The following is a 16237-nucleotide window of genomic DNA, read 5'->3' as shown; positions in this document are numbered from 1 at the left end:
TGTCTAATAAAGGCAAAAATGCCCCAAAAAAAAAAAAAAAAAAAAGGAATAGGACCTATCAACTCATCTTCATTATCACTGAAAATACTGAAAATAGAACAAAATATAAGGCTTGGCCATTGTTTGGATTAATTCAATTTGCTTTAATCCTATCCCCAGAAACAATCAATAAATCTTTCTTTTTCATGGTTACCACTTAAAGCAATCAGAGGGAATTGAATATGAATTTTAATTGCAAGCTTCCTGTCTGGAGCAGAGAAGGAGAAAGGTCACCAAAATGAAAATCAAATGTGGGATAACATTGGGCTATGGTACAATAGTTAGATAGTGTTGCCATGCACATACATAACAACCAGGATGGAACGTGAATATCAGTTCTTGAGGTGGAAACAGTCTTGATCAAGTGCCTTATTAAAACCCATTCAGTTTTTTTGAGCCACAAGCAGGTTAAACACTCCTTCTGCTCAGCACTCCCATGATTCAACCTGTGAGTAAGTAGAAAATGAATGTAATATACTGTAATGCATTCCATTTGTGCCACAGCTAATTTTAGCTGGTCGGAGCTCTTTTCTTTGAGGCTCTTTGTGTGGGTGAGCAGTGATGTGAACCTTCACTGCAGTGTGATTGATAGTGAGCTGAGGCCCCAGATTATTCTGCTTTAAAAAGTTGTGCTAGTGGCGTCCTGGTGGCTCTCTGGGCTCAGATATATACCATGTACATATACCATGTAAAGCAAAATGCCTTACAATAATCCTAAAACAATCAGAACCAACCAGTTTTGCCACTACAACTGTGCGGATTTCTTGTAAGCAAACTTCACTGGTTGCTAGTCTGACATATTTGTCCTACAATATTCACCTTGCAGTTTCACTTTGAGTCTTGCTAACTGCCATTCACTCATGGAATGGTGGGTGACTGCTCCGTTGAGTCCCTTAAAAGGAGCATTCACTCAACGGCTGATGCCTTACGGCAGCATCTGGGGCCCTGTGACTTCAAGTATAGCTTGGCTGTAAAGAAATAAATTGGCTGGTAAAATTCTTATTCCACTTGGCACTGTGGCCAGTTGAGGAGAAAGTTAGTTTCATGAACTGGGCCTCGGTAGTAAAAGCTTTGACTTCTCTAATCTGTCTGGTAGCTCAAAGGAGCGTCTATTTTTAGTTGGTTCAGGGAGGGGAAGGGGGAGTGAGGGAGGTGAAGAAAACAAGAGCAGGTCCAGACAAAGATGTCATCACAGTCAGAAAATTATTCTTGGGGCCAAATTGTTTTTCACAAATTCCTTTAGTCAAACATCAAAGAAACATAAATAAAAAAAAGACTCCTGTGAATTTAACTTGTCACCTGGGGCAGCCATTGTGCTCTAAAGCCGATCCTGGAGCCAGACCACAGAGTTATTGACTTCCTGAAAACTTGTGTGAACCTTGTAATCCTCAACCTAGGAGAGGAAGGGTGAGGAGAGGGGAGGAGGAGGAGGGGGAGGAGGAGGAGAAGGAGGAGGGGATAGAACCTCTTCTCGACTCCCCAATGCATAGGGGAGGAGTGGAGGGAAAGGAGTAGAGTGTAGAGGAGGGGAGGGGGGAGTGGAGGGGAGGGGGGGTGAGGCTCTTCTCCTCCTCGTAAGAGCATTAACTGTAGAGTGTTCTGGTGGTGACAGGGCTGTCAGGGTCAGATGGCTGCTCAGCCTGATTAGACCAGCTCACAGCAGATCCTCAGCCCAGCACACTGCACTGCTACAGCAAGGTAGAGCCACACTCTGGTCGACACAGCTCAGCCCAGGAGGAAGAGGAGAAGGTTGACAGTTCCCTGTTACAGCAGGGCAGAGCCACGGACTGCTAGATAATACTTCACTTTCTGCCGCCTGGACGGGTTCACTCCCCGGCTGCTAGATAGATCAGCTTCTAGTAGCAGACTTAACTAAAAGCAGACTCTGCTGGACTTCACTATAGCAAAGAGACAGAGGGACTGATTGTATTAGGAGATGACACCGAAGAGTTAGACCGGTCAATATTGGACCATAAAATCTGTGGTTGACAGAACAACAAAACAACATCTTTTTAGGCCACAACGACCGGTAAGGACAGCAATTCCATAGGCACATCATTCATTTTATTGTTTTTTTTTGCCAGCAACATTATGTTTTTCTCACGATCAAGTAGTATTTAGGAAAAGTTTCTGGGTGTCTGCCATAGTGTTGTTAGAGCAGACAGACTTAGCAGCCAAGGGCTTGGCAGCAAAGTGCTGTCCTCCTTTCTGTTCCAACAGGTTTTGTAACAGTTGAGAGAATTACTTTGGTGTAACTGCATCAGAATAGCAATAGAGATACAAATATAGAGAGCAGCTATAGATACTCAGTTCTACAATAGCAGCATTGCTAGAGATCCAGTAATCAAGATTCCGCTATAACAGAGCTTCACTGTGACAGACAGTCAGATGACAGAGGTGTAACAGCACTGGAATAGTATTGGAGACTGTTGTTTCTGCAGGAATTTGATGTGTCATAGAATCAGTTGCTAATATAGATACAGCTATAAATACAGCTATAGATACTCAGCGTCTGCAGGGCTTTCTATAACTGGCAGTCAGCTGGTAGTGTAACAACACTGACACTGTTGTGGAGGCTGCTGCTTCTACAGAAATTTGGTGTAACTGACAGTCAACGGTTGGTGGATTTTCCTGTTCGGCAACCAAGCTGTTCATTGAGGTAAGAGGTGAGATTAGGTTTACAGGAACAATCATAATTTAGGCATTTAGCATATGCTCTTCCCCGGAGTGACTTGCAGTTAGTGCTGCAAGAGACAGAGCTACAGAGAATCCACTTCTACCGGAGTTTACTGGAACACAGTAGAGGCTAATGTAACAGGATTTAGCCTGTTTTAGGCTCCTAAACTACTAGCCTGCCTAGTTATTTTTATTCAGCCTGCCGTCTCTTGACTAGTAACCTACAAGCCTACAGTGTTATTCAGCCTATCCCACGTTGCAGGGACTTGAGAAAACTTTGGCAACCTAACGCAGACAGTCAGCTAGACGGCCAACTGTGGAACCACCTGTTTTTACAACTTAAACTGCCCTCTGAGGTAATGGGGAAGGTTGGCTTCACCGTTTGGAATTACAGTTACAATCCAGCCATTTCGCTGATGCTTTTTTATGCTTTCTACTTTTTATTTGAAGTATTAGACGTCAGCTAAATTGACGGACTGCAATTGTACCTGTAACAGTTAGAAGTTATTTTGTTCCATGTTTAGATGCTTTAATGCCATTTTATATCTGGTTTGTCTGTCTGCGTCAGTGTATCTACTGTTATGTTCATCTACAACAGTGCCTGGTGATGTCATGTTGCTTTGTGCAATATCTGTGAGTATTGCATACAACTTTGTCTCTGTGTATTTTTAGAACATTATCTGTCTGGCTTTTAAATGTGTGTACATTTTTAATTGTCAATAAGTTTAACATCATGCTCAGGGACAACAGTGGGAGCTGGATGATACTGGCACACTGGCGCACTACAGAAATGTTGATGTGCACTGTCCCAGTAAAATATGGTAAAGTTAACTAAAGAATGAATGTTTTATTTACATTTTGAATTGACTGAATGGAAAATAATTGACCCCGACCCTGATTAGTGGTAACACAGGATAAATTCCTAAATATAGGGAGACAGCAAGTGCCTGGAATAGACTACACTCCTCTGGAAGAGTGAGTGACTATTTGTGTGCATGTGTGTTTGTGTGTGTGAGCTAAGAGGTGAGGAGGTGACAGAGATTACCCAGATTACCTCTGGGCTTTCTCAGGTTGTTTGTGTGAGTGTTGAGGCACGTGAGTGGGAGTAGAGTACTACAGTGCTCACCACCGCCCACCACCTTCTCTCCACCTCTGCCCACTTCCCTCCTCCACCTATTCCTACACTACACTACACACAAAATCAATTTGTATTTCCATGTGGATATTGCCTTCATTTATTTGAAAGTTGGTGGTAATTGGCTTCCTTGCTAAAGAGGCATTTCACCTAAAATACATCAACTCATCAACAATTTGATGTAACTGATTATCCAGCAAAGGTGGATTTTTGGTAAGGTCTTTTCAATTCCTGAAAGAAATATTCACTGCAAGCCTACTAAATATATAAAACAACTCACTAACTTGAAAACTATATTGCCCCAGTAGTGTCCTTCCCTGAGACATGCTATTGTTCAGTTTAATCGTTTCACTAAGATCTATTTAACACTACTGTACATGGAATTGACTAGTTTGTCTTTGGCTGGGGTGAAGGCAACAGTCTTGAATTTTTTTACAGATTTACCGAACTAATTAAGCATAGCGGACGTCTTGGCCAAATTCTTGAGATCAGAAGACAAAGGGAATGTTCTGTTTAAAGACACCCAGATCCTTTCAAAATGAATGGGATTTTCTCTGGGCAAAATAGGTCAAAATTTGGAGTTTACCTTCTTAGGCAAAGATGGAATATCCCACAGACATTTGTAAGATCAGCGTGATATACTCATGTCGGAGTTGTTCTTGCATCCCTCTCAGAGCATACAGACATAGAAAGGTTTTCTGGCAGTTCAAGAAATCTTTATAGTGTCTAGCAAGCAAAGTCTGAGCATTTTTCTTATAGCCTGCATGAAACAGAGCCTGGTGGTTTTCAATCTTTAAGGCCCTTTATTGCATTGTCTGCTTATTAAAGGGTGATTTGGGTTGTTGAAGGCCGATATCTATTCTGATATTTCTGGATCGAAGCTGCCAGTATTTTGTGCCAATTTTCAATATCCATAAATTTGATATTTATCATGCCAAATATTTCAAGTATTCAGTGTTTCAGCTAGAAATGTACTCTTAGCATTGTGGAAAAGCCTCTGAAACAGCATTCAGACCATCATTTAGCCCCAAATACTCTTTACTGGAACCCAGGATAATATTAATAAAACATAATCATGCATCCTTGTGTGGATCTAATTATCACATTAGAGTAATTTCAGGTTAAGGACTTACCATAGAAAACCAATGTAGTATTGATCAGATATACAATAAATATGCAATCAAACAACCTGCATTATGTCCATTCTATGGCAAATTGATTTATCGGTCTAACCCCAGTCTATAGGGGGATCAGCACTAGCATACCTGAAGTGACTAGTGAGATAGACTTCCATTTTACCTCCCCATACTGTTGTGACATTGACATAGTACAGAGTTGTGACACCAAGACAGTTTGTGTTCTTACCTCCTAGATCTCATTAGACTCAGTGTTTCTCTAGTATGCTGAAAATCCTCCTAGACTAGTGAGCTAGACCACTAATTTTCAGACTTTGTCTCAAGGGAAATGCTCTTTAAAAGTATTTGTTTTCCAGACCAAATTTAATTTTGTGGGCTCCTGTGCAGGCTAATCTAATAAAATGTCCCATTTGTTGTGGGCGTGCATTAGATTCTGGCTCATGACCTACGTTGCATCTCTCATCTCTATTCCAGCTTTCCTGTCTCTCCCCTGTAAGTAGGGACATCTACAGTACAGTATGTCCTTCAGTTGTTTCAGTGGCAGAACTTTTTAATATACAGTATAGCATCAGGTTTGGTTACTGTGAAAGTTGATTGTTTACTCTCACTCTGTGTCTACTTGCACATATCAAAGGTCTTGAATATGTTTGCTGGTGGTCCTGATATTTGTCAGCCAGTGGATTTGTTAATTTTAAACTTAATTTTAAATGATTACAGTTTGTTGACTTATCCAACAAGGGCCAAACAACTTGCAAACATCTGTTCAGTGATAGGTAGCCAAGCTAAGACTGAAATGTCTTTAAGCCATGTTAAACCTCTCTAATATTTTAATCTTTTGCACATTAGAATTGGGTTTGGTAGATTCAAATAAAGCATTTAATGTGTGTGTGTGTGTGTGTATGTGTGTGTGACGGCTGTCATTGGTAGCCGGGTTGGCCATATGCTGATGTAGAGGTGCAGAAACACTGGGTTACTAAAATCTTATTTGTAATAATTTGATTAGATGGATTCAAATGAAGCATTTAAGATTTGTTTATTTCCTACGGCTACACTGAAAGTTGACTGTTTAATCAGTATGTTTTTTTCTGTGTGTGTGTGTGTTTTTACTTTAGACCTGCCGGTTGATGGAGTTTGTGCGGCGGAGTGGTGACTACTGCCACGCCCAACACATTTAGACACACCCCCACCTGAGATGAAGCTCCACCCTGCGGCCCTGGGACCCTGAACGACCTTTGCCCTTTGCCCTCTGACCCAGCCAGCTCATGGGGTAACCAGTGGAGCCTAGCCACTGGAAGCTAACTGGAGAGAAAAAGAAAGACAGAGACACAGAGAGAGGGAGAGAGACAGAGAAGGACTAAAGCAGTGACAGACAAAGAGATAAAGAGAGAGAGACCGACGTGGGGAGAGACGACACACTGCACCCTGCTGGACTATAGGAAATACTCCACTGATGGGATAAAACACTATTCAAGACAGGACCTCAGAACTGGGAAAATATCTTAAACAGCCATAAACATTTTCTGACAGGAGGTTCCACATCAAACAGGAAGTCCGGAGTCACCTGCAGCACTGATCTCCCTGACTGGGTGCTGAAGACAACAGCTAACTGCTAACCGCTACAGCTGAAGCTAAAGGTGAGGGGTGACTGGTCACCAGACCTTGACTAAATATAGGGATGTACCAATACTTTTTACAGCCGCACTTTACTGACATGTTCTGACATTCTACATGGCAGGAAAGGCAAGGCAAGGCAGCTTTATTTGTATAGCACATTTCATACACTGAGGCAATTCATAGTGCTTTACAGAGTAATAAAAATACAGTAGCCTAAAGGTAAAAAATGTACAATTAAAGAGTGCAAAAGTACAGTCAAGAGATCCACAAGATAAAAGACTTAAAAAGTAAACTAGTGCAGTTCAAATCAAGTGAAATAGAAAGATAAAAGAAAAGATAGTGCAAGATGTGTGCAAGGATTAGAAAAGTGCATTAAAATCACATTTAAAAGAAAATAAAAAAAGATATAAATAGATAAATATTACAGTGCAGATGAGTGTTGCCCTAGATTTCTTAAAAAGCCCTGGCGAACAGAAAAGTTTTAAGCCCTGATTTAAAAAATTGTGAGGTGGAGGCAGACCTCAGATTTTCTGGAAGTTTGTTCCAGGCATGAGGAGCATAAAAACGAAAAGCTGCTTCTCCATGCTTTGTTCTGACCCTGGGAACAGTAAGCAGACCAGCACCTGAAGACCTGAGGGGTCTGGCGGGTTCATAACATTGAAGGAGATCAGAAATGTATTTTGGTCCTAAACCATTAAGTGCTTTATAAACATGCAGCAGAATTTTAAACTCAATTCTTTGGCACACAGGAAGCCAATGCAGTGATCTCAGCACTGGAGTGATGTGCTTTTCTTAGCCCTGGTTAAAACCCTGGCAGCAGCATTCTGGATGAGCTGCAGTTGTCTAATAGCTTTTTTAGAGAGACCTGTAAAGACACTGTTACAGTAGTCAAGCCTACCAAAAATAAATGCATGAACAAGTTTTTCAAGGTCATTCTTGGACATGAATTCTTTAATTCTTATGATATTTTTAAGGCGATAGTAGGCAGATTTTGTAATTGTTTTGATGTGGCTGTTGAAGTTTAGGTCAGAGTCCATAACTACACCAAGATTTCTGACTTGGTTTTTAGTCTCCAGTGAGAGGGATTCAAGGTGAGCAGTGACTTTAAGTCTCTCCTCTTTGGCACCAAAAACAATTATTTCAGTTTTATCTTTATTTAGTTGCAGAAAATTGTGGCACATCCAGTAATTGATTTGTTCAATGCACTTATTTAGTGAGTCTATTGGACCATAGTCATCAGTTGATAAAGCTATGTAGATCTGTGTGTCATCTGCGTAATTATGATAGGAAATACTGTTGTTTTGCAGAATTTCAATTTTCAATTATTTTACTTAGAAACGGCAGATTCGATATGGGCCTGTAATTACTAATTATTGAGGCATCAAGGTTATTCTTTTTCAGAAGAGGCTTTATAACTGCAGTTTTCAAGGCCTTAGGGAAATCACCTGATAAAAGGGAACTGTTGACTATCTGCAGTAAATCTGATGCAATACAATCAAAAACATTCTTAAAAAGGTTTGTCGGTAGACTATCAAGGCAGCAGGTAGAAGACTTTAGATGCAACACCACTTCTTCTAGTGTTTTGTAATCAACTGGATTAAACTGTGACATGTTAGCTAGATTTGTTTTGTGTAAATACAAAGGTGACACAGAATTTTTACTTGAAATGGAGGTGCTGACTTCTTGTCTAATCTTCTGAATCTTTTCAGTAAACTGTTGTTATTGTGACTGTTGTTATTTATACTTTAGTATTTTAGAAGTTATGTGATACCAGTAGTTGTAATAACTGTTGTTAGTGTCCAAAATTAACTTTTTGTCACCTGCCAAGGGCTAAACTAAAAAAATATTACCAGCCAAGAATATTTTTGTACTGCCTAAAATAATTAATATACATTTTTATTATAAGTAAGTCACCCTACCCATTTTCAGTGCTATTTCATATATAGAATGGGGTACTGTGTATTAATTTAAAACTTGGATCAAGTTTCATGAAGTGCAACATAATTCAAAGTGAGCAGCCAATTAGCGGCCTGTTTGATACAGAGCCAATGATGTGATTGGCTGATGGTCAGAGAGAGTGTACAGTGAGGGACAAAGTTAGAGATTCCTTTATCTGAACTCAACAAATAATGCAATAAGAAAACACAATCATGACCCTGCTGACATTTACAGAACAGAATACATCAGTAACAGTAAATACAGAGTAAAACTATCAGGACGGGTCAGGTGCGGCTCTACTGTTCTCACTCCAAAACTTCACACTGCACTAGGAACCTCTCTGTGGACATTCAGGGAAGTGTAACCTTAGGCTACATTACAGTATTGTGAAATGGTTAAGCAATATGGCCCAGGATAATATGAACATTAGACTTGGCCTTCTTATTGTACAGCTCGTTCAGTCGCTGAAGGTTATACCCAAAATTGGTACTAGCTTATTTGATCCTCTTTAGATTGTTGTCCTCCTCATCTGATTCCTTCCTTTAGCGGGGTGTGTCACAAACATGAAAAGACTTAAGCTTATGTAAGAAGTACAGCCTCAATTAGGATTGTTATAAACCTGAATACTCTTTTATACACCTCCAGTTAAGCTTGCTGACAGAATAATACCTCTCCCTGAGTGGTTTCCTTTAGCCTGGTATCACTCTGACAGCACCGATCAGTGTTGGTGTTGGTGCTTCTAACATCATCTAACTAGCTGTGTACATATTGAAGGTATGTGAGGCGTGCTTGGCTTTTCCTCTCTTGCAAAAGTGGTATGGCCACTTTAAGATCATTGAAAGGCAAAGTCAACTCTGAACTATACTTCACATCCCTGGAATTCCTACTATCTTAAACAGATGAAACATGAGCAACAAGCCTCCAACAAAGCTACAGAAACCAGTCAACAAAAGACACTGCTCCATTGACAGTAAATTGTCTGACTGACTTTGTCATGTTTGTTTTAGTTTTACAGCCAAATGAACTTTATTTAAGTAATGGTTTTTAAATGCATCCATATCAGCAAACGTTTGCAAATCTAGTTTTAAGAGTCCAACATCATAGGAATACCTGATATCTGTTTTAAGATGAATTCCCCCCCCCCCCTTGAGATTGTAAAAGATTTTGAATGTGAAATATAAGATGATTTAATAATTATGTAAATAAGATCATAATTAATACTTGTATGAACATATCCAAACCAAATTATACAAACCTATTAAAAGGATGTTTGGTATTCAACATATTTGAAGTATAATGTAACCATGAGGGGGCAAGCTTGCAGTGTTTCAGTAGGCCGTGCTGAAGAGGCATCGAAGATAGAAGATAATGACAGTGTGTTTGGCAACGGTTGAGCCGAATCTCGTGCTTTGTGTGTGTTGTAGTCCCACTGTAATAAACAGTGAAGTTTATCACACCTAACTTTTGAGGTAAGTTAGATTATGATGGTTCAGAAAGTTTTATTTTCCTTCATCTGATACATTTTAGATTGTGTGTACAAGTGCCTCAGTAAGTAAATCAGATGCACCTAACATAGCTCAAAGATTTGAAACCATGTTCATATTTTCTTCATATGTTTCTCCTTGACATTGGGCTTGTGGCTAACAGCTAACTGCTGACACATAAAGGTCAGAGGTCATCCTGAGAGTTCAAAGATCATGACGGCCAACATGAACCGTCCAGCTCCAGTTGAACTCTGCCACAAGAACATGAGATTCCTCATCACACACAACCCCACAGACAGCACGCTCACCTCCTTCATAGAGGTAAGAAACGTGCGTGTGTGTGTGTGTGTGTGTGTGTGTGTGTGTGTTTGTGTGTGTGCATAGCGAGACTACCGGTAAAACACTGAATAGCTTCATAAAGATAAGATATCGTACACACATACACTCTATGAGATCTGGCTTCTGATACATTTTCTCCCCAAAGTGTTTTAGCCAGATCTTGTGCTACTTTCCCCTGGTAATAACATGTAACTTAAAACAGCTAATAGACATTCCACTGCAGTCGAATGTTTCCACACACCCTTATGTTGTGGCTTTGTTGTGTTGTGTTCCCCCTGCAGGACTTGAAGCGGTACGGTGCCACCACGGTGGTTCGGGTCTGTGACATCACCTATGACAAAACACCACTGGAGAAAGACGGCATTACTGTGGTGGTGAGGACAAACTACACACACACATACACACACACACACACAAACACACACACACACACACACAGACTAGACGCAAATATACAATTCTATGAAAAACACAGTTAGAGAGAGAGACAGGATTACTCTCCGGCTTCTCTTTCAGGATTGGCCATTTGATGACGGCGCCCCGCCCCCCAGTAAGCTGGTTGACGATTGGTTGAGCCTGCTGAAGAAGAAGTTTCAGGAAGATCCAGGATGCTGCGTGGCTGTTCACTGTGTGGCTGGACTGGGGAGGTCAGAGACATGAATCTAAACAGAGAGAGAGAGAGCGAGAGAGAGAGAGAGAGAGAGAGAGAGAGAGAGAGAGAGAAAGAGAGGGGGAGAGAGAGAGAGAGAGAGAGAGAGAGAGAGAGTGAGAGAGAGAGAGAGAGTAACACACACATATTTGCACATTAGGGATTAACACATCCATTATGCAAAGAAAAAGCTGAAAAAAATGAAATACATGCAAAAATCTGTTACAGAGGTTTCATGTTTCTTGTGTAAAACTAGGTCAGACCAGGTGGAGCACATTTGCAACATAACAAAGAAGTTAGTGGACCGCAGGTTTGATGATTTAAGATCCAATGCCTGTCACTGCAGTTCTAGTGACATTTTTCTCTCTCTTCTGCATCTAACTCTGTTAGCATGGGAATAAATGACTAAACCTTGAACAAAATCATTAGCTGGAGCCTGATCCTATTTCCAGAGCAGCATTTCTGATTTCTGAAGATGCAGAAAAACGATTGTTGTTTTGACATGGACACCAGCAAGTGATGCCACATGCCATATAGTTTCAGGTACTGCTTACACTAAACTTAACACTTGCACTAGTTGATATTATAGATCAACAGCAACTAACTACCCACCACCAGTCACCAGCCCCAAGTTTTAGACCAGGAGGAGCAGGACACCACAGACACAGACATGACTGTGTGTGTGTGCGTGTGTGTGTGTGTGTGTGTGTGTGTGCGTGTGTGTGTGTATGTGTACGCACGCATGCATGCAGGGCTCCTGTGCTGGTGGCTCTGGCTCTGATAGAGAGTGGGATGAAGTATGAAGACGCCATTCAACTCATCAGACAGTAAGGACATTTATACACTACAGCCTGTGAATTTATCTTCATTTTGAAATAACATATTATAAAACATATGGAATAACATGGAAGCATATGGAAGAACACTTTCTATGCCATATGAATATATCTTTATACAGTAAGGACACTTTATATGCTACAAAAAAATCTTTATACAGTAAGAACAACTTAAACAGTACATGAATGTCTTGTGTTATATTAAAATACTCTATATAATCTATAGCTATAATCTATAATCTATACTCTATATAATATAGACAATTTCTTATGGTGTATGAATGTATCTTTATATGTAAAGCACAATTTATACACTATCTAAATGTGTTTTTTTATAGTAGCCTAAGACCACATACTCCTTTTCTCCATTTTCTCCATTCTCCAACTGATGTAATTTCAGTGCAATTTCAATTTTAGTGCAATTTACTAACTGTCCAGTTTGGTGCCAGAATCCACTGTTGTGTATGTAATGCAGACTGAAGAACACCAAATAATTCTGACCTCTAGAGAAGTGACAAAAACATAGCACCCACGCTAGCCAATCAGTCTCTATCTATGGCTTTACACTGAATGTACAACATGTTAGGCAAACCAACTCTTTTCATGAAGTCCACTGATGAGGTGAATGCAGGTAAAACCCATTGGCCCTTATTGATTTCACTTATTGAATCTCTACCAATCACAAAGGAAGAGATGTAGATAAGAAGCATTTTTAAGCTTTGAGACAATTAAGGTGTGAATTGTGTAAAAAGGGCTGAAACTCAATATCAGGAAGATGCCCCTAATATATTGTACATTCAGTGTACAAACAGTTGCAACATAGAAAAAATAGAAGGAGCATTTTAAAAGGGAATACCACTGACTTCCACCATTGTTTGTTTGTGTCCGTGTGTGTATTGTAGGAAGCGTCGAGGGGCCATCAACAGTAAACAGCTAACCTACCTGGAGAAATATCGCTCCAAGCAGAGACTCCGCTTCAAAGACTCTCACACACACAAGAACAAGTGTTGCACCATGTGAACGCACGCACGCACGCACGCACGCACGCGCACACACACACACACACACACACACACACACACACACAGACGAACATCTTCTACCCCTCAACACACGCTCTCAGGAATCCAACCATAATAGCCTTGTGTCATTTTCACACACACAGATTTACATACATACTTTCACTGATAGCGGGCTTTAACTGCCCTTGTGAATTGATTTGCGTGGGGAATTTCGGCTTGTTCATATAGTCATTTCTACCCCCCTTTCTCCCCTTGTGTGATTGAATGATTGAATGAATTGATTGAATGATTTCATGTCTTCTTCTTTTAAAGATTATTTTTATGGCATGTCTGCTTCTTTAGATAGTTTACAGTGGAGAGAGACAGGAAAGATGGGCGAGGGAGAGAGAATGACATAAAATATTAATCTAATATATTTTAAAGCTTATTTTTGAGGCATGTCTGCTTTATTGGGTACAGTGGTAAGAGGCAGGAAAGGTGGGTGAGGGAGAGTGAGGATGATGTGTTGAGGGTCATGAGCCTGATTCAAATCCACTGCATCACAAATACTGTACATGGTATGTGTGCCCCAGTCTGCTGAGACACCTTGACACCTGCAAGGATTCAGGTTGGCTTGTATGGGTTTTTGAAGGCTGATACCTGGTACTTTAGGCGATATTTTGTTTGTTTCACACACAAAAATTACAAACATTCAGTGGTTTCCCATGGAATTGTATTCTTGGCAGGGTGGAAAAGCCCATGAAACAGCTTTTAGACCATCTTGGGACACTAAAACTCCTTTGAAACCCATACAAATTACATTCTTTTAGGTGGGTTGACAGCTCCGTTTCCTCCCTTCAGAATCAGCCATTCGCTGCCATCACTTCGCTTGAAAAACAACTTCCACAGACTTGAAAATTACCTGAGCCAGATAATCCTTCACTGTAAACATAAAACCTTAATTTGGTTTTGCATGGGCATGCGCTGCAAAATGACTGGGAGATGTAAACTTGATGTAGATGGTAGTAAATGGGCTCTAACTCTAAATGACACCGGTATTCTCCTTTAAGGCAGGGTGACCCACCCCACCTATTCAGTGATAGGGGAAACTCATTAAATGAATACATAACATGTGCAAAGAAAAGAAAAGGTCATTGCAGGTTTTACAAACTGTTTTTAAGTAGCTGTGGTCAGGGAGGAACCTCCATCATATCGGCGGTGGATGACATTGACTGGCCAATATCTGATATTTAATTAAAGGCCAATATGGGGCTAATGTATCGACAAACTGATACATCAGTCTAAGAGATTTAACTGCTGTGAGGTTGAGGATTTAACGGCTGTTACTGTACATCATCACATCTTTCAGAATAGGTTATATGAACTCATTATACACATTCAATTACTTTATATTTAACAGTATAATATACTGTACTTTGTCTATGGACTGGATTCGTATTGTTCCAGGTCCAGACAACTTGTCCTCTTGTGCTCTATATTCTAGGATCATAATACTGTACATGCAATGTTATTAAATTTGACATGAGCATGCATAGCACAACTATCTGAATTCCCTGTTGCCATGGTTCCATGGCATCAGCGCTCATCTGCCAGCAGCCGTGTCTTCCGCCGATCCACCGGACTGTGAGCCGCCCAGCTGTGAAGATTCATCCCCTCGCTGTGGAAACCTCATATAGACTGATACCATGTCTGTAAACGTGGACTATGTTTTCACATAGGCACACAGTGTTTCACCGTATGTTACAATAAACTCATTTCTGTTTTCTTGTAGGGTGCAGTTTACATAATCAGTTGTATTGTTCCTTAAAGATGCATGTAAACAACAGCACAGCGGGAGTTCTTTCACTTTACCTTCAAAATATATCGGGTGATGATAGAGCATTCACTTTCTGTTATGTCTCGATACAGTAGGTTATATAGGGTATCACAGCGTTCTCATGCCACGGTTTTCAATATTTATGCTATGAAAAAAATGAAAGAGAGGAGGTAAGGGAGAGACGGAGAGAGGAAGTTTTATCTGAAGAATTACTCTGGGATACATTGGCTACGGTTTTGTCTGCTTGTGCATATGATGTGTATGTGTGCGTGTGAGTGTGCGTGTGAGTGTGTGTGTATGTGTGCGTGCGTGCCTGCAAGTGTGTGTTTGGTAGCCTTAGCCATTGTTGATCTGGATCATTGGGACTGGTCAGAGCCGGCACTTATGAAAAAAATCGAGTTATGTGTCTGTAAATTCTTGTATTGTTTAATAAAGTTTTTGACTGTCATTTTCCCTAAGTTATGTGTCATTTCTCTGTGGCCTAATACTTTTTCTTGCCACCTGTAAATAAGGTTATCTGTCATTTCCCCTGTCAGTTTTGCAGTGAATGTATGGATCCCCTTTAGGTAGACAAGCTTCAATCTGCTGGAAGTGGTAAATCATACAATTTAAGACAGTTCCCTTTAAATCATCAACATATAGCTAAAACCAACAACTCAGTTACAACATGCATTACTAAGCATAAATATGCCGTTATAGGAGAAAATATAAGGCAGTGGGAAACAGAAATTTGAACGTTCAGTGGGATTGCTACCTTGCAAGTGTACAGTATAAGGTAAATCACTGTAGGCTACTACTGTATCTTTCTTTGAGTCCAGTCAGCCCAGAAGCTGCTAGCTCCAAGTTTGCAAATAGAGATTTTGAGATCTATAGATGTTATAGATAGATGTAACATTATAGCAATGAGGCACATCTTCTTTTCTGATCCTTTCATCCAGGGAAACACAACTCCACTGCCAGTGAGAGCAGTTCATATTTTTTATCACCCATCTAATATGACACATTATAAAAACAGTTAGGATTATTATTACATTACCATCCCAGCCAAACAATTTCTGTTATGTCCTGCATGTCCTGCGAAATATTTTGGGGGTAATTTGGTCTTCTGTGTCCTGCTGATGATGTGACGTCATGTCGGATAGGTTTAACATCAAGACATTCCCTCTAAGAGTGTACAAATTTATATTTATTCATATCCATTCCTGGTTAAGTCTTTTCATTCTATGTATCTGCATGCCTATTAATTTGTGCTTAACTAGTTGTTTTGACATATAATCACTCATTACAGCCTTTATTCAAAGTAATGTTTTTGTTTTTTTTCTAAAATGTGCTCAGGACATAAAAAGATGAAATAAGTAATCATTAAATATTTGTGTGTGTGGGAGAGCAAGTGTAAGATAATCATCACTGATTGTTCTTATCACAGTCTCAAAAGAAGTTTCCTGACGCTCAGTTGAAAGTGGCTGCATCAACAGCAATAATGAGCTTGGTAAAGTTATCTCTGTCACTCATGTTGAACACCTAACCATCTGTTTGCAAGCGCTTGATCGTGA

General features: G+C 40.2%; 1 protein-coding gene across 3 annotated transcripts; it reads left to right on the top strand.

Annotated features, from left to right (window-relative positions):
- The first annotated feature begins 1926 nt into the window (after nt 1-1926).
- Nucleotides 1927-15078, top strand: LOC139658294 (protein tyrosine phosphatase type IVA 3). Of its 3 annotated transcripts, none has more exons than XM_071536383.1 (6): nt 1927-2068; nt 6099-6620; nt 10186-10343; nt 10643-10735; nt 10878-11008; nt 11763-11841. In XM_071536383.1, the coding sequence occupies exons 3-6, from the start codon at nt 10236-10238 to the stop codon at nt 11839-11841; spliced, it is 411 nt and encodes a 136-aa protein (XP_071392484.1). In that variant the 5' UTR covers nt 1927-2068; nt 6099-6620; nt 10186-10235. The 3 variants fall into 3 exon arrangements, with proteins under 3 accessions (XP_071392484.1, XP_071392485.1, XP_071392483.1); XM_071536384.1 differs by lacking the exons at nt 1927-2068; nt 6099-6620 and adding exons at nt 5640-5654; nt 12749-15078 and having other exon boundaries at nt 10224-10343; nt 11763-11837; XM_071536382.1 differs by lacking the exons at nt 1927-2068; nt 6099-6620 and adding exons at nt 7881-7895; nt 12749-15078 and having other exon boundaries at nt 10206-10343; nt 11763-11837.
- Nucleotides 15079-16237: the final 1159 nt, after the last annotated feature.

This window comes from Centroberyx affinis, unplaced genomic scaffold (genome assembly GCF_046629955.1).
Source record: "Centroberyx affinis isolate AG114_WGS23_722 - 3 ecotype Tasmania unplaced genomic scaffold, CSIRO-AGI_Caff_v1 ptg002868l_1, whole genome shotgun sequence".
In the NCBI taxonomy this organism is placed as follows: Eukaryota; Metazoa; Chordata; class Actinopteri; order Beryciformes; family Berycidae; genus Centroberyx; species Centroberyx affinis.
The sequence above is the reverse complement of the archived record's forward strand: the minus strand, read 5'-3'. Positions and strand labels throughout refer to the sequence as shown.